Source organism: Pan troglodytes, chromosome 14 (genome assembly GCF_028858775.2).
Source record: "Pan troglodytes isolate AG18354 chromosome 14, NHGRI_mPanTro3-v2.0_pri, whole genome shotgun sequence".
Taxonomy (NCBI): domain Eukaryota; kingdom Metazoa; phylum Chordata; class Mammalia; order Primates; family Hominidae; genus Pan; species Pan troglodytes.
The window spans coordinates 119,405,045-119,429,721 of record NC_072412.2 but is presented as its reverse complement, the minus strand read 5'-3'; the positions used below and the strand labels follow the sequence as shown (position 1 = coordinate 119,429,721).

Genomic DNA, 24,677 nt, shown 5'->3' with positions numbered 1-24,677 from the left:
CTGCTGGTCAGTGCGGCCATGCATGCCAAGGGTCCAGGTGACCTCACAGGAGCTGCCCCTTGCCAGAGACGTCCTGACCACCTGGACCCCAGCCCCATGGGCAACCTGAGGGGTCCTGGTCAGACCTGCACTTGGGCAGCTGTGGGCAGCGGTAAAACGCGCCCACCCCACATCCCCATCCGTGGAGCGAGAGGGCCTGTAAGCAACCAGGCTCCCGCCCACAGTGCTGGGCCTCCCTCACCATACTGGGCTTGCAGAAGGAAACGTTGGGAAGAAAGGTGGAAAGCACGTCTTGCCCTTCAGAAGTGAAGATGAAGTGGAAAAATTCACCCTGGTCCCTGCAGATGAAACATTGTAGACTTGTATTTCCATCCTGCAAAGCAGTGCCTCGCTCCATTTTTCCCAACCTCTCAAAGGAGCAGCATCTCCAAGAGCAGGAGGCTGTTCTCAGCAAAGCTACAGAAAGCAAAGGAAGCGGAAGCAGTTTCAGGGATGGAGCCATGGGGATGAGGGTCCCGGGGCAGGTGGCCCAAGGCGAGGTCACCTGGGGGGAGTGGTGTTGCAGGGGATGGAGCCACGGGGAGGAGGGGCCTGGGGCAGGTGGCCTGAGGCGAGGTCGCCTGGGGGAGCGGTGTTGCAGTGTAGTCCCGCCCAGTGACTCACAGCGGCCGCAGCACCCCACCAAGACAGGCCCTTCCCCAGCAGGGGTACCTCATGAGGACCCCTCCCCAATTCCACCCTCTCTAGCTGCCGCCTAAACCCAGCTGACCCAAATTTCTACCATGTTTTTGTGACTCAGTTCAAACCCAAATACCTCAAAGGTGTTTTCACACAGGAAGAAGGATATTCTTCTGAAGCTCAGGAATATAGTGTATCTAGCGTTAGACTTTACAGGTTTTCTATGAGGAAACGTTTTGGTGACCACATTGATGCATCGAGGGCCCTCCTGGCCCAGATGATGAGCATGGACTCTCTGAGGTTGGGGCCCTCTTGGCCCAGGTGAGGATCAGGTGGCCTCCTTGAGGTCGGGACCCTCTTGGCCCAGGTGAGGATCAGGTGGTCTCCCCGAGGTCAGGTCCCTCTTGGCCCAGGTGAGGATCAGGTGGTCTCCCTGAGGTCAGGTCCCTCTGGGCCCAGGTGAGGATCAGGTGGTCTCCCTGAGATTGGGACCCTCTTGGCCCAGGTGAGGATCAGGTGGTCTCCCCGAGGTTGGGACCCTCTTGGCCCAGGTGAGGATCAGGTGGCCTCCCTGAGATTGGGACCCTCTTGGCCCAGGTGAGGATCAGGTGGCCTCCTTGAGGTCGGGAACCTCTTGGCCCAGGTGAGGATCAGGTGGCCTCCCTGAGATTGGGACCCTCTTGGATCAGGTGGTCTCCCTGAGGTTGGGACCCTCTTGGCCCAGGTGAGGATCAGCTGGACTCCCTGAGATTGGGACCCTCTTGGCTCAGGTGAGGATCAGGTGGTCTCCCTGAGATTGGGACCCTCTTGGATCAGGTGGTCTCCCTGAGGTTGGGACCCTCTTGGCCCAGGTGAGGATCAGGTGGACTCCCTGAGGTCAGGTCCCTCTTGGCCCAGGTGAGGATCAGGTGGTGTCCCTGAGATTGGGACCCTCTTGGCTCAGGGGAGGATCAGGTGGCCTCCTTGAGGTCGGGACCCTCTTGGCCCAGGTGAGGATCAGGTGGTCTCCCTGAGATTGGGACCCTCTTGGCCCAGGTGAGGATCAGGTGGCCTCCTTGAGGTCGGGACCCTCTTGGCCCAGGTGAGGATCAGGTGGTCTCCCTGAGATCGGGACCCTCTTGGCTCAGGTGTGGATCAGGTGGTCTCCCTGAGATTGGGACCCTCTTGGCCCAGGTGAGGATCAGGTGGCCTCCCTGAGATTGGGACCCTCTTGGCCCAGGTGAGGATCAGGTGGTCTCCCTGAGATGGGACCCTCTTGGCCCAGGTGAGGATCAGGTGGTCTCCTTGAGGTCAGGTCCCTCTTGGCCCAGGTGAGGATCAGGTGGTCTCCCTGAGGTTGAGACCCTCTTGGCCCAGGTGAGGATCAGGTGGTGTCCCTGAGATTGGGACCTTCTTGGCTCAGGTGTCGATCAGGTGGTCTCCCTGAGGTTGGGACCCTCTTGGCCCAGGTGAGGATCAGGTGGTGTCCCTGAGATTGGGACCTTCCTGGCTCAGGTGTGGATCAGGTGGTCTCCCTGAGGTTGGGACCCTCTTGGCCCAGGTGAGGATCAGGTGGTCTCCCTGAGATTGGGACCCTCTTGGCCCAGGTGAGGATCAGGTGGTCTCCTTGAGGTCGGGACCCTCTTGGCCCAGGTGAGGATCAGGTGGTCTCCTTGAGGTCGGGACCCTCTTGGCTCTGGTGAGGATCAGGTGGTCTCCCTGAGATTGGGACCCTCTTGGCCCAGGTGAGGATCAGGTGGCCTCCCTGAGATTGGGACCCTCTTGGCCCAGGTGAGGATCAGGTGGCCTCCCTGAGATTGGGACCCTCTTGGCTCAGGTGAGGATCAGGTGGTCTCCCTGAGATTGGGACCCTCTTGGATCAGGTGGTCTCCCTGAGGTTGGGACCCTCTTGGCCCAGGTGAGGATCAGGTGGTCTCCCTGAGGTCAGGTCTCTCTTGGCCAGGTGAGGATCAGGTGGTCTCCCTGAGATTGGGACCCTCTTGGCCCAGGTGAGGATCAGGTGGTCTCCTTGAGGTCGGGAACCTCTTGGCCCAGGTGAGGATCAGGTGGCCTCCCCGAGGTCGAGACCCTCTTGGCCCAGGTGAGGATCAGGTGGTCTCCTTGAGGTCGGGACCCTCTTGGCTCAGGTGAGGATCAGGTGGTCTCCCTGAGATTGGGACCCTCTTGGCCCAGGTGAGGATCAGGTGGCCTCCCTGAGATTGGGACCCTCTTGGCCCAGGTGAGGATCAGGTGGTCTCCTTGAGGTCGGGACCCTCTTGGCCCAGGTGAGGATCAGGTGGCCTCCCTGAGATTGGGACCTTCTTGGCTCAGGTGAGGATCAGGTGGTCTCCCTGAGATTGGGACCCTCTTGGATCAGGTGGTCTCCCTGAGGTTGGGACCCTCTTGGCCCAGGTGAGGATCAGGTGGACTCCCTGAGGTCAGGTCCCTCTTGGCCCAGGTGAGGATCAGGTGAACTCCCTGAGGTCAGGTCCCTCTTGGCCCAGGTGAGGATCAGATGGTCTCCTTGAGATCAGGTCCCTCTTGGCTCAGGTGAGGATCAGGTGGTCTCTCTGAGGTTGGGACCCTCTTGGCTCGGGTGTGGATCAGGTGGTCTCCCTGAGGTTGGGACCCTCTTGGCCCAGGTGAGGATCATGTGGTCTCCCTGAGATTGAGACCCTCTTGGCCCAGGTGAGGATCATGTGGTCTCCCTGAGATTGAGACCCTCTTGGCCCAGGTGAGGATCATGTGGTCTCCCTGAGATTGAGACCCTCTTGGCCCAGGTGAGGATCAGGTGGCCTCCCCGAGGTTGGGACCCTCTTGGCCCAGGTGAGGATCAGGTGGCCTCCCTGAGATTGGGACCCTCTTGGCCCAGGTGAGGATCAGGTGGCCTCCTTGAGGTCGGGAACCTCTTGGCCCAGGTGAGGATCAGGTGGCCTCCCTGAGATTGGGACCCTCTTGGCCCAGGTGAGGATCAGGTGGCCTCCCTGAGATTGGGACCCTCTTGGCCCAGGTGAGGATCAGGTGGCCTCCTTGAGGTCGGGACCCTCTTGGCCCAGGTGAGGATCAGGTGGCCTCCCTGAGATTGGGACCCTCTTGGCTCAGGTGAGGATCAGGTGGTCTCCCCGAGGTTGGGACCCTCTTGGCCCAGGTGAGGATCAGGTGGCCTCCCCAAGGTCGGGACCCTCTTGGCCCAGGTGAGGATCAGGTGGCCTCCCCGAGGTCGGAACCCTCTTGGCCCAGGTGAGGATCAGGTGGTCTCCCTGAGGTTGGGACCCTCTTGGCCCAGGTGAGGATCAGGTGGTCTCCCTGAGGTCGGGTCCCTCTTGGCCCAGGTGAGGATCAAGTGGTCTCCCTGAGATCGGGACCTTCTTGGCTCAGGGGAGGATCAGGTGGTCTCCCTGAGATCGGGACCCTCTTGGCCCAGGTGACGATTAGGTGGTCTCCTTGAGGTCGGGACCCTCTTGGCCCAGGTGAGGATCAGGTGGTCTCCCTGAGATTGGGACCCTCTTGGCCCAGGTGAGGATCAGGTGGTCCCCCTGAGATTGGGACCCTCTTGGCTCAGGTGAGGATCAGGTGGTCTCCCTGAGATTGGGACCCTCTTGGCCCAGGTGAGGATCAGGTGGTCTCCCTGAGATTGGGACCCTCTTGGCTCAGGTGTGGATCAGGTGGTCTCCCTGAGATCGGGACCCTCTTGGCTCAGGGGAGGATCAGGTGGTCTCCCTGAGATTGGGACCCTCTTGGCCCAGGTGAGGATCAGGTGGCTTCCCTGAGATTGGGACCCTCTTGGCCCAGGTGAGGATCAGGTGGCCTCCCCGAGGTCGGGACCCTCTTGGCTCAGGAGAGTATGAGTGTGGTTTTTCTGCAGTTGGGAGCCCCTTCAGAACGTGCACTCCCATCTTTTCTCATGGCGCTGCCTCTCTTCAGATCTCTGTTGAGGAGCTGGCGCGGAATCTGGTCATCAAGGTCAACAAGGACGCTGTCATGAAAATCGCGGTGGCCGGGGACTTGTTCCAACCGGAGCGAGGACTGTATCATCTGAACCTCACCGTGGGAGGTATTCCCTTCCATGAGAAGGACCTCGTGCAGCCTGTGAGTACTGTACCTGTCCCTTTGTAGACGCGCCGTGTGCTGGGATCCCGGGAACGGTGTCAGGAAGCCTCAGTCACACCCTGCCCTGTGTTTACCATTAACCAGGTATGCGGAGGACCTAGAGGAAGGAAAGGTTTCCTAGAGTTTGACAAAGTCACCGTACAGCTATGTCATTAATTTTACCATCTTTTTATGAGACCTAAGTTTTCTTCTGAATTGATAATAAAGTTGTCTATTTTTCAATGGAGATAAGACACAATTAAATTATTATTATTATTTTTTGAGATGGAGTCTTGCTCTGTTGCCCAGGCTGGAGTGCAGTGGCGCGATCTCAGCTCACTGCAAGCTCCGCCTCCCGGGTTCACGCCATTCTCCTGCCTCAGCCTCCCAAGCAGCTGGGACTACAGGCGCCTGCCACCACGCCTGGCTAATTTTTTTGTATTTTTAGCAGAGACGGGGTTTCACCGTGGTCTTGATCTTCTGACCTCGTGAACTGCCCACCTCGGCCTCCCAAAGTGCTGGGATTACAGGCGTGAGCCACTGCGCCCGGCCGAAATTATTCTTTAACAGAACAGTAAACTTTTTTGGACAATTTCCAAGAACATTTTGGGTTTTGTAACTCTGCCGTGAGTCTCATAAGGGGAAAACAGCCATGGTGGGCGGTCAGTGTGGGCCATTTCTCCAGGTCCCGCCTTCTCTCCCCTTCAGCACAGCACACGCCCGTGCCCCCGACCTGTGTCTCCAGCCCCCACGCGCTGACGTCTAAGCCTTCATCCTGGTTATTTTCACTTCCACACCAGGCAGGAGAAAGGCACGCGTGTCTTCGCGTCTTTGGGTGCTGAGTGTCGGCAGTGCCTGTGCTGAAGCCACCCCTTCAGTGTTGTGAGGGGGCCCCTGCTCCCCAGGCCCACAGACTGCCTGGTGCCGGGACCTTCGGTGTTGTGAGGGGCACCTGCTTCCCAGGCCCACAGACTGCCTGGTGCTGGGACTTTGCCTGGCTGGACCCTCCTCGTTTCACGGATAAGGGAGTTGCCCTGATTTGCCCACAGCCATATTGAATATTGAATAATTCACATGAGTGTTGGATGGTTGAACAATCCATGCTCTTTGACCTTAGACCCACATGGCCTTTCAGTCCTTTCCTAGCTTCAAAATGAACCTTTAGTTCTTGAGCATACACCAGTGGAAATAGGTATTCTGCAGTGAGGCGTTGTGTAAAGTGAAGAAACCTTCTGTGAAATGGCCACCAGTGATGGGACTGGCCCGTTTCTGCCGTAGAGCTGCATATACCAGGGCCGCGAAGGCGCCAGCCACTGACTGGGGCATCCGGCATGGGGCTTCTCGCTCCCAGGAAGCCACGGAGATTTCTCTGCCTTTCCAGATAAACCCTCGTCTGGATGGCTGCATGAGGAGCTGGAACTGGCTGAACGGAGAAGACACCACCATCCAGGAAACAGTGAAAGCGAACACGAGGATGCAGTGCTTCTCGGTGACGGAGAGAGGCTCTTTCTACCCCGGGAGCGGCTTTGCCTTCTACAGCCTGGACTACAGTAAGTCTTGGCTCTTACCGTTGGGGTGGCTGTGGCTGCACCTTCAGACTGCACCTTCAGACAGGCATACGCTGAAAGCAAGCAGACGGCCTCAGATGGCAGCGTCAGGACAAGCTGAGGCTCCTCCGGTTCCGGGGCAGGGCGGGGTGGGCGGAGGTGCGGGCAGAGGCCCACCTCTCAGGATGGCCATGCAGGTCACTCAGTTCAGAGTCAGCCAGTGAAGAAGAAATGAGAGAGATGTGCCGAGAAGGTGCCTGCGAGGCCAGTGCCAGGAGGCCGGGGAGAGAAGGTGCCTGCGAGGCCGGCGCCAGGAGGCCGGGGAGAGAAGGTGCCTGCGAGGCCGGCGCCAGGAGGCCGGGGAGAGAAGGTGCCTGCGAGGCCGGCGCCAGGAGGCCGGGGAGAGAAGGTGCCTGCAAGGCCAGCGCCAGGAGGCCGGGGAGAGAAGGTGCCTGCGAGGCCGGCGCCAGGAGGCCAGGGAGAGAAGGTGCCTGCGAGGCCGGCGCCAGGAGGCCGGGGAGAGAAGGTGCCTGCGAGGCCGGCGCCAGGAGGCCGGGGAGAGAAGGTGCCTGCAAGGCCAGCGCCAGGAGGCCGGGGAGAGAAGGTGCCTGCGAGGCCAGCACCGGGAGGCCGGGGAGAGAAGGTGCCTGCAAGGCCGGCACCGGGAGGCCGGGGAGAGAAGGTCCCTGCGAGGCCGAGGCCGGCGCCAGGAGGCCGGGGAGAGAAGGTGCCTGCAAGGCCGGCGCTGGGAGGCCGGGGAGAGAAGGTGCCTGCGAGGCCGAGGCTGGCGCTGGGAGGCCGGGGAGAGAAGGTGCCTGCGAGGCCGGGGAGGCTGGGAGCCTTACAGGGTCCTTTGCAGAAAGTCTGGAGACAGCACAGCCTTAAGACTCGTCCAGGGGCACAAGGAAGCTCTCAGTAACATGGTGGACACTGCGGTCACCGATGATCCGGTGAGACAGCTACAGTGGGAGGTGTCTAAAAACAGCCATGAAGCTGCCTGGGGGACAGTGAACCTAGGCCTGAAAAAGGGAGGACAGGGTGGATGTGAGCTGCTGGCCCAGTCCTGCGACGCCATGCTGCCGCCCTCCCCAGTGCAGGCTCCGGGGGGGCTGCTGTGAGGATAGTGTTACTGCTCGGCCCCACCCTGCCTCACATTCCCACCCCACGTGGGCCCCACTGGGGCACCACAGCCCTGCCCCATTCCTGAACACCAGGCCATTTATGGTGAAGCCCCCACACGCACAGAGGGCGGGCAGCGCCCCCTCCGTCAGATCTCAGGGCTGCCGGCCCTCAAGCACCCAGCAGGAACCCCAGGTTCAAGGGGGTCCACGCGGAGCAAAGGGGAGGGTCCTGCCCCGTCCTGAGCCAGATCCAGTGTCACCGTCTCCCCCTGGGTGTCAAAAGCGTGACCGTGTCAGGAAAGGCATCTGAGAAAAGCGCCGTCTGCCACTGGCTGGACTGACTGTGCACACGCGTTCTCCCTCAGTCTTGGTTTTTGGACTTACAAATCTAGAGCATCATCATAATGTTTGACACGAAATCATGTCATATGAAATGCTCACATCCTTTTTCCACTTAATGTCATACACATTTCTCAGGGGTAACCTTATGCAGGCATCACAGGGGCCATTTCCAGTGACTGCCGGCCGCGTCTGCCGGCCCGTTTTGGTCTATCCGGACAGAAGCAGTTACAGCTCCATGCATTTCCAGTGAATCTCAAACTATACCAGTAACGTCTCTTACAAGACAGAGGAGACTTGCTGGGAATGGTAGTACTGGCCTGGCTCACTCTGCAGCGACTCTGCTGGGCTCAGGCTTGCAGATCTCCAGGTCTGTGCAGCCTCCATGCAAGGGGCCACGTGGAGCCGGGAAACCTTCCCGGGGAGAGCAGAGGCTGGTGCCCTTGTGAAGCCCCGATGGCCAACATGTGCCTAGCCTCCTGTCAGGAGCTTCCTTTTTTTTTTTTTTTTTTTTTTTTTGAGACGGAGTTTCGCCCTTGTTGCCCGCGCTGGAGTACAATGGCACGATCTCGGCTCCACCTCCCAGGTTCACACCACAACCTCCGCCTCCCAGGTTCAAGCGATTCTCCTGCCTCAGCCTCCCGAGTAGCCGGGATTACAGGCATGCACCACCACACCCAGCTAATTTTGCATTTTTAGTAGAGATGGGGTTTCTCCATGTTGGTCAGGCTGGTCTCGAACTCCCGACCTTAGGTGATCCACCCACCTCAGCCTCCCAAATTGCTAGGATTACAGGCATGAGCCACCGCGCCCGGCTGGGAGCTTCCATTTTAAAGAACACCATCATCTCTCCCTTCACAGGTTATGGGAAGACCCGCAAACAGAATTTTTGTTGTTACTTTTTGATTCTGTTGCAATATTTTTGTTACTTTTTCTGATTTTGTGTGTTTCAGTGCCATAAATGGTTGTTGAGAACTGATGTGGCGGGTACCAGCTAGGGACAGGCAGGACAGGCGATGTGGGTTTGAGGCGCACACAGCCCCGTGGGAAAGAGACAGGGAAACCAGCACAATTCACTCTGACCCCAACCTCGGCCTGCAGTGCGAGGCGCCCGATCACAAATCTGTACACACAGTGATTTGGGGTCCTTTTTCCTAAAACAGCTTCTTTATCAGGACTTTGGAATTCTGGGTGAGATAGAAACACTGAAAACAGGGCGGAAGTTTTTTCTTCTGCCTTCTTAGTCCACGGAGGGCTCAGCGTGGAGAGGATATGCCGTGGTATTCTCCCTGGGAGACCACACATGTTCCCGACAGCTCAGACCCCAGACCGCGCGTGCTCCTGACGGCTCAGACCCCAGACCGCAGGTGCTCCCGACGGCTCAGACCCCAGACCGCGCGTGCTCCCGACGGCTCAGACCCCAGACCGCGCGTGCTCCCGACGGCTCAGACCCCAGACCGCGCGTGCTCCCGACGGCTCAGACCCCAGACCGCGCGTGCTCCCGACGGCTCAGACCCCAGACCGCAGGTGCTCCCGACGGCTCAGACCCCAGACCGCGCGTGCTCCCGACGGCTCAGACCCCAGACCGCGCGTGCTCCCGACGGCTCAGACCCCAGACTGCGCGTGCTCCCGACGGCTCAGACCCCAGACCGCAGGTGCTCCCGACGGCTCAGACCCCAGACCGCGCGTGCTCCCGACGGCTCAGACCCCAGACCGCGGGTGCTCCTGACGGCTCAGACCCCAGACCACCGTGCTCCTGACAGCTCCTGTCCGCATGCTGTCTTAAACTCTCAGCCCACACTGGGCCCTGTGCTGCTACCTGAAAGCTGCAGGTGAGACACGAGGCACGAGGCCACGCACGCTCTGAGGAAGGAGCTGCCAGGCGCTCCTGAAACAAGAGGACATCGGAGGGAGGCAGGGACAGGCCTGCGTCCCATGGTGCACAGCCTGTGGCCCCTCAGATGGGTCTGTGTGGCCTGGTGGTCACTTACAGGGCATTTGGAAGTGGGGTACTGGTGTGGCCAGGGAGAAACAGCCTGGGGGTCCCCGGTGCCTCTGGGCTCCGGACCAAGATCTGAACCAGTCTGTTGAGTTTTCCATCACGTCCCAGATCCGGGGCTGTCTGCACAGCTTCCCACTGCGGCTGGGACTGCATCTCTCGTGGCCCTGCTCCGACCTCACTGTGGCCCCTCCACCGTGCATACCACCCTATAATGCACCGCTTTCATTGCAGTGCGGACCCCTCTGGACATCGGGACTGAATCAACCTGGGAAATAGAAGTCGTGGCTCACATCCGCCCAGCCGCAGACACGGGCGTGCTGTTCGCGCTCTGGGTCCCCGACCTCCGTGCTGTGCCTCTCTCTGTGGCCCTGGTAGACTATCACTCCACGAAGAAACTCAAGAAGCAGGTAGGGCCTCGGCCACCCAGGGCGTCCTGACCGGCTCGACCCACGGGTACGTGGGCCGCACTCCCTGGCAGGGGATGAAGGGGGCCCGCGGTGGGATCCCCAGGGACCCCCAAAGCCTCTGACCAGAGGTCTGATGAGCCAAGCCCGGCGTGGGCCACCCTTCGGGCTGCGGGGGTTGTTTGGACACCAGGTCACCGCCACACAGCTGAGGGGGCCGGCGCCTGTGAGCCACACTCGGCCCACAGTGCGGGAGCTTTCCCCCTGTTCGGTTGGGCAGATGGTGGCTCACAGCAATCTGAATTAGTCTCTGGTGTTTAAGTCAGATGATTTCAGCAACAAACTCAGTTTTCCAATTTCCCTGGAAAAGTCGGATCTGTGACCTTGGCCGGTGCCCCCAACAGCGTCTTTCCCTGGGGGACACCGGGTGGAGCTGAGTGCAGCTGCCCCTTGGACAAGGCCCCCCCACCCCCGGTCCTCACAATAAGTCAGCTGTCCTGGGCTGGGGGACTCATGCTGTTTTCCCCACAGAACAATCAAGAGGTGACAGAAACAGCTTTCATTCTCTCGCTCGTGTGCTAAGCAGGGAGACATGGGTCAAACCAGAGAGGCTCACGGTCTCCAAGTCTGCCCACCCCGGGGCCACAGAGCCCTCCCGCTTGCTGGGCTACGACAGTGACAGGCTTGGTTCATGCAAATGCTCGTTACCAGGGCCAGACCCAATCTCAGCATCTGGAATAAACAGCTGCTGTTATGTAGCAACAGCCGACCCCTGGGCTGCTGGGCTGTGGTGCCAGCGTGAGTGCCCACCGGGCTGGGAGGCTGCCACTGCAGGGCTGGGTCCTGGGTCCCCATCAGGGCCACCCCAGTTCCTGGTCAAGTGCAGCCTCGGTCTTGTGTGTGCCTGGTACCTGGGGCTGGGGTTGACCGTCTCACACCCAACCTGGGGGCCACACTTGTTCCCCCACAGCCTCCCAGGCTGGCCCCTGGCTTTACGTGCAGAGAAGCTGAGCCCCAGGTGGGGTGGGGGTGTCCTCCACAGTCAGCGAGCATCCAGACCCAGGGCTGCAGGGAACCCTGGACGGAGACAGGCGTGCGGCGTAGGGGTGGCCAGCAGCTGTGAGGACCAGCTTGGACCTAACAGCTCATGTGGGGGCGGCTGGCAGGCCCTGACCACACCTCGGTCTCCTGCAGCTGGTGGTCCTGGCCGTGGAGCACGTGGCCTTGGCCCTAATGGAGATCAAGGTCTGCGATGGCCAAGAGCACGTGGTCACCGTCTCGCTGAGGGACGGTGAGGCCACCCTGGAGGTGGACGGCACCAGGGGCCAGAGCGAGGTGAGCGCCACGCAGCTGCAGGAGAGGCTGGCCGTGCTCGAGAGGCACCTGCGGAGCCCCGTGCTCACCTTTGCCGGCGGCCTGCCAGGTAGGTGCTCCCTGCTCCGCTCAACCCGGGTGAAGAGCTCCAGGGAGGCCCAGCTTGGTCACCCCAGATCTAACCTGGACAGGCTGGCGTTTCTGGTAGTGAATGCGGAAGAGGACTTGTGTTTTAAGAGGAAGGAGAAGTCCAGGTGGGTCGTTAGTGGCCATTATGGTGTCTCGATGCTGGTCAGGTCATTGGCTGAGGCTGAGAAACACGTACGGGGGCCGGCATTGGCCTGAGTCAGGCCCCACGAACCTGCATCTTCAGGGAGCATTCGTCCACACCCATCAGACCAGCCCCGGGGGAGAGGGCTGGGCAGACCTCGGGCCAGGCTGCAGTTGGGACCCGCGGCTGTCACCACAGCTGTTAGCAGCGAACAGAGTGACCGCCAGCCCCTCCCATGTCCAGCAGGGCGTCCCGCTGTGTCCCATGGGCTACACAGCACAGAGGCTGGGACTGGGGATGTCCTTGCCATGAGCTGGGAGGGTCAGCGGAAAGGCACGTGGGAGCTGGCAAGTCCTCGGCTGCCCGCAGGTTTTCACTTGCGGCAAACGGCAGGATTTCTCTCTTGGCTGCCAGACACAGACTCCACTTAGTTTTAATAAACAGAGCTTTGAAGAGGATGAGAGCGAGCCAGGAGGCCTGCAGCCTGAATGACTCACTGGGCACAGAAGAAGATCACGTTTAACCGATGGGACTGTCTGTGCTTCCAGTGGGGAAGGGAGGGCTGGCATCTGCAGAGCCCAGGTTGGCAGATGCCTCCTGCTTGTCTGCCGGGTCTGCAGCCGAACGAACGGGGACAGAGAAGTTAGAGAAGAAAGGGAAATCCTGCCCTTTCAGAGGGAACCCAGGGCTGGCCACAAGCGCTGCTGGGGGTGGGGGGGCCAGGCAGGGGCCGGCCACGTGGCGAGCCCTGGGACCCAGGCTGGGCCTGCTAAGATATGTTTGTTCTCTCCCTGCGGCCCAGATGTGCCGGTGACTTCAGCGCCAGTCACCGCATTCTACCGCGGCTGCATGACACTGGAGGTCAACCGGAGGCTGCTGGACCTGGACGAGGCGGCGTACAAGCACAGCGACATCACGGCCCACTCCTGCCCCCCCGTGGAGCCCGCCGCAGCCTAGGCCCCCACGGGACGCGGCAGGCTTCTCAGTCTCTGTCCAAAACAGCCGGGAGGAGCCTGGGGGCTCCTCACCACGTGGGGCCATGCTGAGAGCTGGGCTTTCCTCTGTGACCATCCCGGCCTGTAACATATCTGTAAATAGTGAGATGGACTTGGGGCCTCTGACGCCGCGCACTCAGCCGTGGGCCCAGGCACGGGGAGGCCGGCGCAGCGCAGAGCGGGCTCGAAGAAAATAATTCTCTATTATTTTTATTACCAAGCGCTTCTTTCTGACTCTAAAGTATGGAAAATAAAATATTTACAGAAAGCTTTGTAACACCGCGTGGCCATCATCTGCTCCCCGTGGGGTTCTGCACACGTAGCAGCGTTTGGGATGAGCGGGGCTGCCAGGGCTCCAGGCCGCACGCTCAGCCGCTCCAAAGATCCCTCCCTCTTTTCTGCTCCCAGCCTGGTTGGGTGGCCACGGTCTGCTCCCCAGGAGCCTCTGACTCCTCTGGTAGTGGCGGCAGGGGCTGGAGCCTCAGTTTACTTGTTCTGTAAATGCGGAGAAAGCCCTGCTCGGCCCCCACCACAGGCAGCCAGTCATTGCTGAGTGAGGAGGGCACGGTGAGGGCTTGGCACACAAACGCAGGCTGCTGGGGCAGCGGCCTCTGAGCCAGCCTGGGAGGGACCCCGAGCCGGGACCGAGAGCCGGAAGACACCGAGGCAGCACCTGCACCCCTGTGCCATTCCCGTCCCCACCCTCCTGCACAGATCCACTTGCTTCCGGGCCTCAAGTGTGTTCTGTTGAGAAAGGGAAACTGCTTTCTCTGTGTCGGTCTGGGGTAGAGCTTGCCAGGAGCAAAGCCAGCCCTGCTTCCCGCGTCCCCACTGGCAGGGTCCCCATGTCCCTCAGCCTCAGCTTCCTTGTCTGCAAGGGGTGGAGCGGTCACTGGTGCTCTCTGACCCCAGCAGGCCACAAGTCTGCAGGGAAGGTCAGGGCAGCTGGAACGCGGCCAGGCAGGTGCCTGAAATGCAGTCGGGACCCTGCCTGCCTCCTGGAAGGATGTCGGAGTCGCAGCTGGTGGGGACCCTGCCTGCCTCCTGGAAGGATGTCGGAGACACAGCTGGTAGGGGCCACAGAGTCACTGCTTCTCCTTGGTCCCAAGGGGACGACCAAGACTCGTGGCTTGATGCTCCCGTGGGACGCGGCCGCCTATGCTCGAGCCTCTGTCTGGGCCAAACATGGGTCCCCAGGGTGGATGCGGTCACTGCAGGGGCCACACGGGGGATCAGGGAGGGTTTCAGCTCTGAGGCCCAAACTGGGATTCCACTTTAAGACCAAATCCCCACCCGTGCTCGGAGCTCCCTGGGCAGGAGTGAGACACGGGGCAGCTCGGAGCAGCCCCACCTCCCACCAGTCAGTCCCGGAGCTGCGCCCACCGGGCAGGACAGGCTGTGCGTCGGGGCGTCTTTGCCTCTGCCTGGCTGGGGTCAGCACTTGACCTAGAGAAAAGTCGGGTGGAGAAGAAGGATAGAATCCCTGAGAACCCGTCCAGGGATAAATCGCCACAAATGAACTGCAAAGAGGTTTCTAGAAAGAGGCCTGTGGCTTTGAAGGCCACAGGGGAGGCCCCGCTGGCTGGACTGACAAGGTGGCATCGGCCGAGTGGGCTCCTGAGGGGCAGCCCCGGGCCGGGAAGCAGCGGCTTCCCTCTGGCCCCCGGCCTGACGGCTGTGGAATGGGCAGAGCTTCTCCAAGGCTCGGGAGCCAGCAACACTCATGCCCACCTGGAGGGACCCTGCCTGCCTGGGCCGAGCTCACCCCACGGATGGACGGCCAGCCAGGCACCTTGCCAGGGGCCATGCACAGAGGGCCCCATCCCCTGCTGTCCAGAGCCGCCCAGCTCATCTACGCTGGAGCCTCCAGGCCCTGGTAGTCCCTGAGGGTCCCTGGCAGACCCACCCTGTGTCTCTGGGGCTCTTGTTGACCGGTGCCAGTTATGGGCTCCTCGGGCCACATCCCATGACCATGCGCCATTGTGGGCATGATGCCACTTGCTCTGGACACGCCAGGCAAGGGCCTCTTGTTCTTCCCAAAATCTTGGCAGCGTCTGGGCAGAAGTTCTGTTGAGGGCTGCAGCCTGAATTCAGGACTTCAACCTAGTCTAAGAGGTATTGCAGGCAACTTTCGCTTCGGTACCGTGAGAAAATAGTGACAGGAGGCCCTGGCCTCAGAGGGCAGACATCAGGCTCCTGCCGGCTCCCTTCGGAAACGTCCATCTGCCGCCAGCGGCCCCGCGTGTGTGTGACGGCTCTCGCCAGCCTCACCCAGCGGCACGCGGACCTTCTGCAGGCAGATGCGCTTTCTCCACTCGGGCCGGGACAGGTGGCCACTGGCTGCTCACACAGTCGGGGACCCGCAGCCCAGGCCTCCACGCTGGCTCTGGGATGTCCAGGTGCTGGTCGGGCTGAGGATGGTCGGGCCCAGGGCTCAGATCTGGCCATCAGCACAGAAGCCCAGTTCTGGGAGGCCCAGGCGTGGATGCTGACGGCTCGCTAAGCAGGCCAACTCGTCTGACCCCGACGATGCCAGAGCCAGCTGACCAGAGCTCCAAGAAGCCCGTGGAACACAGCCCCCTGGGCCCCAGGAGAGCCCTGCACTGCCCACCGCATGGCCTCACACGGCCACAGGGGCCACAGCCGCACGCTGGGATCCCAGCCTCCAGCCCGGCACCGCGGCGTCCCTCAGATCCCGGCCTCCAGCCTGGCACTGCGGCGTCCGTCAGATCACATTGGTGGGTGTCCCCCAGTGCTCTCCCAGAATGTTCTCCGGCCGGCTGGGAGCCTGCTCCTGCCCAGCCTCCATCCTCCCCAAGTCAAGACGGCCAGGAGCAAAAACAGGCAACGGCCAGCCTCAGGGACAGGGACGTGGGGAGGCCCCCACAGACACAGGCTACAGTCACCAGTGTCCTCAGGACACAACCCTCTGCCTGGGTTTCTGCTCTGCCTCCAGACAAATCAGGAACTTCTGTTTCCTAGTATTGTTTTCTTAGAGTTCCGGGGGTGCCAGAAGTTATAATAACCACTGTCCCAAACAAGCAAAACCAATGGTGCTAGGAATTGCAACACAGAGGCCCAGCCAGGCCTGTCACGTTGGCGACCTGGCACCCTCCACGACCAGGCATGTCTGGGGTGTGCAAGAGGACGGGAAGACAGAGCACGTGGTGCCGGTGCTGGTGCCCTGGGGAGGCAGGAGGGATGTGCCCCTTGGAGGGAGGAGGGATGTGCCCCCTGGAGGGAGGGGGGATGTGTCCGGTGGAGGGAGGGGGGATGTGCCCCCTGGAGGGAGGGGGGATGTGTCCCGTGGAGGGAGGGGGGATGTGCCCCCTGGAGGGAGGGGGGATGTGCCCCCTGGAGGGAGGAGGGATGTGCCCCCTGGAGGGAGGAGGGATGTGCTCCCTGGAGGGAGGAGGGATGTGCCCCGTGGAGGGAGGAGGGATGTGCCCCCTGGAGGGAGGGGGGATGTGTCCCGTGGAGGGAGGAGGGATGTGCCCCCTGGAGGGAGATGGAATGTGTCCCGTGGAGGGAGGAGGGATGTGCCTCCTGGAGGGAGGGGGGATGTGTCCCCTGGAGGGAGGAGGGATGTGCCCCCTGGAGGGAGGAGGGATGTGTCCCCTGGAGGGAGGGGGGATGTGTCCTGTGGAGGGAGGGGGGATGTGCCCCCTGGAGGGAGGAGGGATGTGTCCCCTGGAGGGAGGAGGGATGTGCCCCCTGGAGGGAGATGGGATGTGTCCCGTGGAGGGAGGAGGGATGTGCCTCCTGGAGGGAGGGGGGATGTGTCCCCTGGAGGGAGGAGGGATGTGTCCCATGGAGGGAGGAGGGATGTGCCCCCTGGAGGGAGGAGGGATGTGTCCCGTGGAGGGAGGGGGGATGTGTCCCCTGGAGGGAGGGGGGATGTGCCCCGTGGAGGGAGGGGGGATGTGTCCCCTGGAGGGAAGAGGGATGTGTCCCGTGGAGGGAGGAGGGATGTGTCCCCCTGGAGGGAAGAGGGATGTGTCCTGTGGAGGGAGGGGGGATGTGTCCCGTGGATGGAGGGGGGATGTGTCCCCTGGAGGGAGGGGGGACAGCCCTGACTCTGGGCTGGAGAGGAGGAAAGAGGTTTGGCATGTGTTTTGCAGGTGGGGTCCTTTGAGGTGGCCGCGTCCTGTGCACAGCAGATGCAGCAGCGCCCCCTCCTGGACACTCAGCCTCATGACAACACAAAATGTCTCCAGAGGTTGGCCACTGTCCCCTGGGCCCGGGCACCCCTGCGGAAACACTGCTCTAAGCAAAAAGGAACGTTTCGTCCTACTTCACGTAATACAGAAAATATGAACATCAGGTTTTTAAATGCCAACGGAAGCATAAAGCAAATGTACAGCCGGGCTAATCCCAGCACAGCCCATTTGTAGGAGAAGCTCCAGCCACAGCCCCTGCCTGCAAAGCAAGAAGGGTCACCTGCCCCAGGGTCAAGGTCTCCGCGAGGGGAGAGGGGGAGGGTCTGCTCCATGGTGCCCTTGTTTCAAGCACGTTTTCTGCTTACTGAATTCCATCAGTTAAAAGGAAGTGGCGCGTGTCGCCATCTGAGGATCTGCTGATGGGCCCCGGCCTCGTGGAATCCTCCTCTGCCTCTGTGGGTCTCCAGAGTTTCGGAGGCATCTCTGCTCCCACTGCGGGGCCTGGTGGCCACGGGGTCCCCAAGTCTGCAGGAGGAGCTGCTCTGTGTGGCGAGGGTGATGACCATGGCTCTTGTTCACTGAGCAGGGCCGGTGGCCAGCACTGTCCAAATCACCAGTGCAGCCCCATAAGGCCATCTTCACAACATCCTTGGGGCCCGTTTCTCCCACTCCCGTTTCCATGGAGACGTGATTCACACAGCAATAGCCACGCCTCATGAGTGCAGAGCATGGGTCGGTGGTCAGTCCATCCACGGGGCCGTCCACCCATCACCTCCATCTGGCTCCCGGACACTCCTCTTCCCACAAGAACCCGTGTCCCTGACCAGTGACTGCACCTCTCCCCCATCCAGAACACGCCGCAAACACGCTTGCCTCCCCAAAAAGAACTCGTATCCCTGACCAGTGACGGCACCTCTCCCCATCCAGAACACGCTGCGAACACGCTTGCCTCCCCGAAAAGAACTCGTATCCCTGACCAGTAACTGCACCTCTCCCCATCCAGAACATGCTGCGAACACGCTTGCCTCCCCGAAAAGAAACCGTGTCCCTGACCAGTGACTGCACCTCTCCCCATCCAGAAGACGATGCGAACACGCTTGCCTCCCCGAAAAGAAACCATGTCCCTGACCAGTGACGGCACCTCTCCCCATACAGAACACGCTGCGAACACGCTTGTCTCCCCGAAAAGAACCCGTGTCCCTGAGCAGTGACTGCACCTCCTTTCCCAGTTGGCTTCTGTCTGTGGACACGCCTGCTCTGGACACTGCATATAAACAGAACACAGTCTTCATGTCTGGTGTCCTTCCCTGAGCACTGTGTGTTACAGCCTCACCCCAGCACCCGTTAGAGCGTCCTTCCTCTCTGTGGCCAGGTGACCCGCGTGTGGATGGGCCACGTCCTCTCCCTCTCTGTGGCCGCGTGACCCTGTGTGGGCGGACCGTGTCCTCTCCCTCTCCGTGGCTGGGTGAGACCCGCGTGTGGATGGACCACTGTAGTATTCTGTTTTCACACTGCTAATAAGGACATACCCGAGACTGGGAAAAAAAGAGGTTTAACTGGACTTACAATTGCACATGGTTGGGGAGGCCTCAGAATCACGGTGGGAGGCAAAAGGCACTTCTTACACGGCAGGAGCAAGAGAAAATGAGGAAGAAGCAAAAGCGGAAATCCTGATCAACCGGTCAGATCTCGTGAGACTTACTCACTATCACGAGAATAGCACGGGAAAGACCAGCCACCATGATTCAATTACCTCCTGCTGGGTCCCTCCCACAACGCGCAGGAATTCTGGGAAATACAATTCAAGTTGAGATTTGGGTGGGGACACAGCAAAACCATATCACCCATGTCCCTTCCTCTCTCCGTGGCCGGTGACCCCATGTGGACGGACCGTCACCCATGTCCCTTCCTCTCTCCGTGGCCGGTGACCCCATGTGGACGGACCGTCACCCATGTCCCTTCCTCTCTCCGTGGCCGGTGACCCCATGTGGACGGACCGTCACCCATGTCCCTTCCTCTCTCCGTGGCCGGTGACCCCATGTGGATGGACCGTCACCCATGTCCCTTCCTCTCTTTGTGGCCGTTGGCCCCATGTGGACGGACTGTGTCCCTCCCCCACTCAGTAGTTGCCTCTGCTTGGGAGCTCTTGTGAGCAGTGCTGCTGTGTGAAATGTAGAAACTGAGGCAGGAGGAGACTCCCGGTAACCCAAGGTCCCAAGCTAATAAGGTGGGGCCAGTCTCAACGGACCCCTGCCCAGGGCAATGCTCTGACCCTGCCCTCCTCAGGCACAACCTGCAGCTGCACTAGGCCCCCACCTCTGAGCTGCAGGGCCTGTCTCCTGTGCTGTCCCAGTGAGGCAGGGAGTGCAGGTGGGGCCACAGCACCCCAAACCCCCCAGCACCCCCTGCCCCAGGGCCACAGCACCCCCAAACCCCCCAGCACCCCCTGCCCCACCATCCCCTCCACCCCATCTCCCGCGGCCTCCAGGGTCTCACTGACCTCGGCTGTGCGTGGGAACCAAGTGAGGGCGGGATTGGGAGCCCATCCCTGCAGAGGAGGCTGGGATCAGAAGGCCCCAGCAGAGCCCAGAGAGGGGGTTCATCAGACCGTGACTCAGGCTGGCAGAGCTTGGTGGCCCCAGACAGGCTCCGTCCACATGAGACAGGTGCACCTCGAGAGCAGCCGCCGCCCACACTGCAGGCCAGGCATTGGCCGGAGCCCTGCGCCGGGTGGGAGCTGCCCTGGGACCTGGGGGACCCTCCAGCCACCAGGAACCTTGAGTCAAATTGTTCACATTCTTTGTGGCTGGGATAAAGGATAAGGACATTTTTGTGGCAAGAACAAAACTGTTGACCTTGGAGTTGAATATTTTTGAACAGCTTTTGACTCTAGACAAGATTAAAAGTCAGGAAAGATCGATGTTGTGTTTGGGGGAAGCTGGTGAGTGCAGCCTCGGGGAAGCACTCTGATGCCCCCACCCCGCACCCTGCGACCGAGGGCTGACATGAGAGGAAGGAGGGTTATTCCTGTGACTTTGCTGGCCAGAGCTCCAGGGGGCATAGACTCCCTGCCCAGACCTGCAGTTCAGCTTCTCTGCTGTTCGCACCCCTAGGACACCAAGAGGTGCTGGGGCCTGCACCAGGCAGGTTCGGGGGCACAGCCCGAGCTCCAGGGTGCCCAGGAACCGCCCACACAAGACCACGGCACCATCGGCGCCCATAGAGCCTTCCCTGAGGTAAAGTGAGAGCCTTGGGGACTCGGGAAATCCGTGGCACACTTTTCTTCCCCCACAGGCGCTCGTGAGTACATCTCCTGGCACTCCAGAAACCTCTTGGTCTCTGCTGCTTGTTCAGCTTTTTACTCGGAGCCAGGCACCCACAGCCCTGGAGGAACCGGGCGGTGATTTCCAGACAGGACGCCGCACCTCCGGCTCGTGCCCGACCTCCCGGACTGGTTCAAGGCCAGTCAGCCCTGAGAGGCCAAGACCACATTCTCCTGGACAGCAAGCTCGTGAGCCTGGATTTTATAAGATAAAAATGACAAGCAGCGGTGGGTTCACAGACCAGAGCTGGCTGCAGGCCTTTCAGAGGCCCGTTGGCGCCCCTGGGCCCAGCCAGCCACCGTTCACGTGTGGATGTGCGCTGTGGCCTTCTGCCCAGGAGCGCTGGACACAGGATGAGACCCTCCGTCGGGCAGAGGGAGGCTCCCGGGCAGCGGAGGGGGCAGAGGCTGTGTGAGACCCTCCGTCGGGCAGAGGGAGGCTCCCGGGCAGCGGAGGGGGCAGAGGCTGTGTGAGACCCTCCGTCGGGCAGAGGGAGGCTCCCGGGCAGCGGAGGGGGCAGAGGCTGTGTCTGCACGAGTGTGGCTCCCCTCCACCTTATCTTTTTTCTCCCAGATCCAGGACTGGGCAGGGGAGAAAGTCCCCGCTCCACCTCCCAGGTGGGCACTGTTCCGTGAAGTAAGCTGGAGACCTCAGATCCACTCGGGAGAAGAGCGGTACTTGTTTATCGTAGGCACGGGGGGCTTTGCAGGGAGGGACGTGAGGCCCTGAGAGCGGGAGGCCTGGGGGCGCCAGCTTCCGAGGGGAGAGGGAGTGACTGGGGAACCGTGAGCGGCCCACAGAGCAGAGACGGCGACTCGGTGTCTTGTGGCGCGTGTGGGGAGCAATGGGATCGCCTCCCACCCTGGGAGTTCCTGGTTCCCTGAGGATCTGACTTCAGGAGTTCAGAGAAAGCCTCTCCCCACATCCAACACTTTTCAAGAGACTTCGGCTACTTTGGGGTGGCGCATCCTGAACTCCTGTCACTGGGGCGCCTGTGACCCACCCGGGACCTGTGACCCACTCAGGACCTGTGACCCACCCGGGATCTGTGATCCACCCGGGATCTGTGACCCACTCGGGATCTGTGATCCACCCGAGACCTGTCCTGTGACCCACCCGGGACCTGTGACCCACCCGGGACCTGTGACCCACCCGGGATCTGTGACCCACTCAGGACCTGTGACCCACCCGGGATCTGTGATCCACCCGGGACCTGTGACCCACTCGGGATCTGTGATCCACCCGAGACCTGTCCTGTGACCCACCCGGGACCTGTGACCCACCCGGGGCCTGTGACCCACCCGGGATCTGTGATCCACCCGGGACCTGTGACCCACTCGGGATCTGTGATCCACCCGAGACCTGTCCTGTGACCCACCCGGGACCTGTGACCCACCCGGGGCCTGTGACCCACCCGGGATGCCTGTGACCCACTCAGGACCTGTGACCCATCTGAGACCTGTCCTATGACCCACCCGGGACCTGCTGCTTCCCAGGTGTGCTCACCTGTCTCCCCAGGTGTGCTCACCCGTCTCCCCAGGTGTGCCCGGCAGGTGCATGCTGGGCCCGCGGGGAGCCAAGCTGGTTTCCACAGGGAGTGCTGCGGCCCCAGACCCTGAGCCAAAGGACCCCGAAACACCGTCCCCCACCATCCCAGCGGCCAGGGGTCCTGAGACACGGTGCAGTGAGGGAGAAGCCGCGGAAGGACAGCGGAAGCCCAGGCGCCGTAGCTGGGAGACAGCTCAGGGGAAGACCCTCGTGCCAGTGGCCCAGGCAGATTTGCATCCGGGGCTGGGAAAGACAACCGGGCCCCGGATTCTAACAACTCACAGGCGGTTAGACACAGTGCTGGGCGTTGGAGCCGAAGCGTCCTTCCCTTCCTGGCATACGTCAGGAGCACAGCACGAGGGACGGGTGGCTTCTGCCCTGCGCTTCTCCAGGACACAGATGCACACACGAACGTGTAACGCACAACACATGTCCACAAACAAGAACACACAGGCAGGGAGGCCAGGGCCGCACCCTCTTTGCAAAATCATAATAATAGCTAATTAATTAAGGGATGTGAAAACACCAGAACAATTGCTCTCAGAGGAGGAGGCCGGGTGGGAACTTTCAGCGCCATTTGGTGTGAGCAGAGCCCGAGCCAAGGTGTCACCAGCCTGGGTCTGGAGGGCCCCACTCCCTGCCTGGTTCCAGCCTCCCTCACCAGTGTGCCCAGGGAGGAAAGGAGGGGACAGACTTCTGGAACGTTCTCCCGGGTTCTCTAGGAGGTTGGCCACAGAAGCGGGATTTCTAGAGGCTGCCCTTTTTTTTTTAAAAAAAAAACAAACAAGTTATCTTTTACTCCACGCCTCTATCAGGGTGCGTAGGGGGGTGGCTTCTCCCCCGGGGGAAAGTAGGTGGGTGCGTAGCACGGTGGAGCCTGGCCGGGAAGCCCAGAGCCAGAGCTGCTTGGAGAGGGGGGCTGCAGGTCCTCAGACGAAGCCAGGGCAGAGGAGGGCGCAACTGGGAAGCGGCTGCAGGGCTGCAATAAACAGAGAGGGCCCTGGGTTAGCAGGTGAGACCACCCCGTGCCGGACCACAGGGAAGCCTGACATATACCAGGGCCACTCACACGCTCCCCACCCACCCCGCCAACCCAGGGCCACTCACACAGGGCCCCCCGCAGACTCAGGGCCATTCACATGGGCCCCCCGCAGACCCAGGGCTATTCACACGGGCCCCCTCAGACCCAGGACCACTCACACAGGCCCCCCGCAGACCCAGGGCTATTCACACAGGCCCCCTCAGACCCAGGGCCACTCACACAGGCCCCTCGCAGACCCAGGGCTATTCACATGGGCCCCCCACAGACCCAGGACCACTCTCACGGGTCCCCCACAGACCCAGGCCCACTGTCACGGGCCCCCACAGACCCAGGACCGCTCTCACGGGCCCCCACCCCACAGACCCAGGACCACTCTCACGGGCCCCCCACAGACCCAGGACCACTGTCATGGGCCCCCACAGACCCAGGACCACTCTCACCGGCCCCCACAGACCCAGGACCTCTCTCACGGGCCCCCCACCCCACAGACCCAGGACCACTCTCACGGGCCCCCCACCCCACAGACCCAGGACCACTCTCACGGGCCCCCACCCCACAGACCCAGGACCACTCTCACGGGTCCCCCACAGACCCAGGACCTCTCTCACCGGCCCCCACCCCACAGACCCAGGACCACCAGAAGGAGCAGCCCCAGCCCTGGGCAGAACAGGAGAGGGTGGCCGGGGCCTCACTGGCACAACCTTGGCCTCCACAGCTGCATGGGGCAGGGGGTGGACGCCCCAGGAAGGGTGTGCTCAGACCACATCCCACTTCCTCACAGCCAGCGAGCCTCTGACCTGACTCCAAAACCGACAGTCAGGGTCCACCAGGCCCGGGGCTCCTGGGCTCACCCAACTCTTCATATTTAGGAAAGGCCCCACGTATGAACCCCATGCGTCCACACGTCCAGCAGCGTGTGGCTGGTTCAGTGTCACCGTGGCTGACTCAGCGGCTCACACACGTGTCTGGGTGTTGCCGTGGAGGCATCTTCAGGTGTGATTGACACCCTTGCGTACAGTGCCTCAGCCCCTGGACACAGACGGCCCTTCCTCTCCACTGAAGGCGATAAGGAAAGAGGCTGTGGTCCCCAGCAGAAGTGGACTCTGCCCCAGTGGCCTAGGCACTCCCGGGGCAGCATCACCCTCCCTGGTCTCCAGCCTGCCCCCTCCCTGTGGTTGTGCACCTGCAGCCCACAGTCGCCAGCCAGTCATTCAGAATCGATGGATTGATCTCTCTCTTCATATGTAGGTACCTGTATTCTCCCATAGGCTCTGCTTCCCTAGAGAGCCCTGACTAACACACATAGACCCACTCAAGTAATTCTGAGACCAGAAAAGCAAAGAATGGCACACATTTTAAATTGATACATTCTAGTTTTTCTCCAACTGCTAACACACATCTTAATTCTTTTCTTTTTTTCCCCTTAAATTCTAGGGGGAACTTCTAATCAAATTTTAAATAAATAAAGCAAACAAACTCCTTCTAAGAAATAACACAGGAAGAGTTTTTCAAACTCCAAGCTACCAGATGTGCTCTGTGCTCCTCTTGCCCCAGCCTGCAGGGTCCCATGAGAAGCCAGCTGCCTGTCTGAGCCTGCGTGTTCAGCATCCCCAGAGAAGCCAGCTGCCTATCTGAGCCTCTCCCTGGAGAGCTCTGCACTGCAGACGCCCTGGGAGCTACCAGGACCTCTGGATCCTGACAGCAGAATTTCTGCACAGGTGTAGGTAAGGCTGAGAATGGGGCCCTTCCTCAGAGGGACTGCAATGTTGAGGTTGACAGCCCAGGCTCATGGGATCCAGTGGTTCAGGGACACCTGCCAACCTCATTTCTTTCTTCCCCCGAAACTCACACAGGTTTCTGGCCAC

At 61.0% G+C, this 24,677-nt stretch overlaps 2 protein-coding genes across 7 annotated transcripts in view; one reads left to right on the top strand and one right to left on the bottom strand.

Moving 5' to 3' along the window:
- GAS6 (growth arrest specific 6) overlaps positions 1–13,016 on the top strand; it is a 47,291-nt gene extending 34,275 nt beyond the window's left edge. The window contains exons 11-15 of the mRNA XM_024353505.3: positions 4,582–4,746; positions 6,128–6,296; positions 9,987–10,162; positions 11,354–11,582; positions 12,547–13,016. Of these exons, the coding sequence (XP_024209273.2) occupies positions 4,582–4,746; positions 6,128–6,296; positions 9,987–10,162; positions 11,354–11,582; positions 12,547–12,701 (894 nt within the window). The 3' untranslated portion in view covers positions 12,702–13,016. The remainder of the gene's footprint in view (positions 1–4,581; positions 4,747–6,127; positions 6,297–9,986; positions 10,163–11,353; positions 11,583–12,546) is intronic.
- Positions 13,017–22,246: 9,230 nt separating this feature from the next.
- Positions 22,247–24,677, bottom strand: part of TMEM255B (transmembrane protein 255B) — a 52,224-nt gene continuing 49,793 nt past the window's right edge. For 5 of the 6 annotated variants that reach the window (XM_024348414.3, XM_024348411.3, XM_024348412.3 and 2 more), the window contains one exon: positions 22,247–22,749. In XM_024348414.3, the coding sequence (XP_024204182.1) occupies positions 22,582–22,749 (168 nt within the window). In that variant the 3' untranslated portion in view covers positions 22,247–22,581. The remainder of the gene's footprint in view (positions 22,750–24,677) is intronic. The other variant, XM_024348413.3, reaches the window with a different exon arrangement.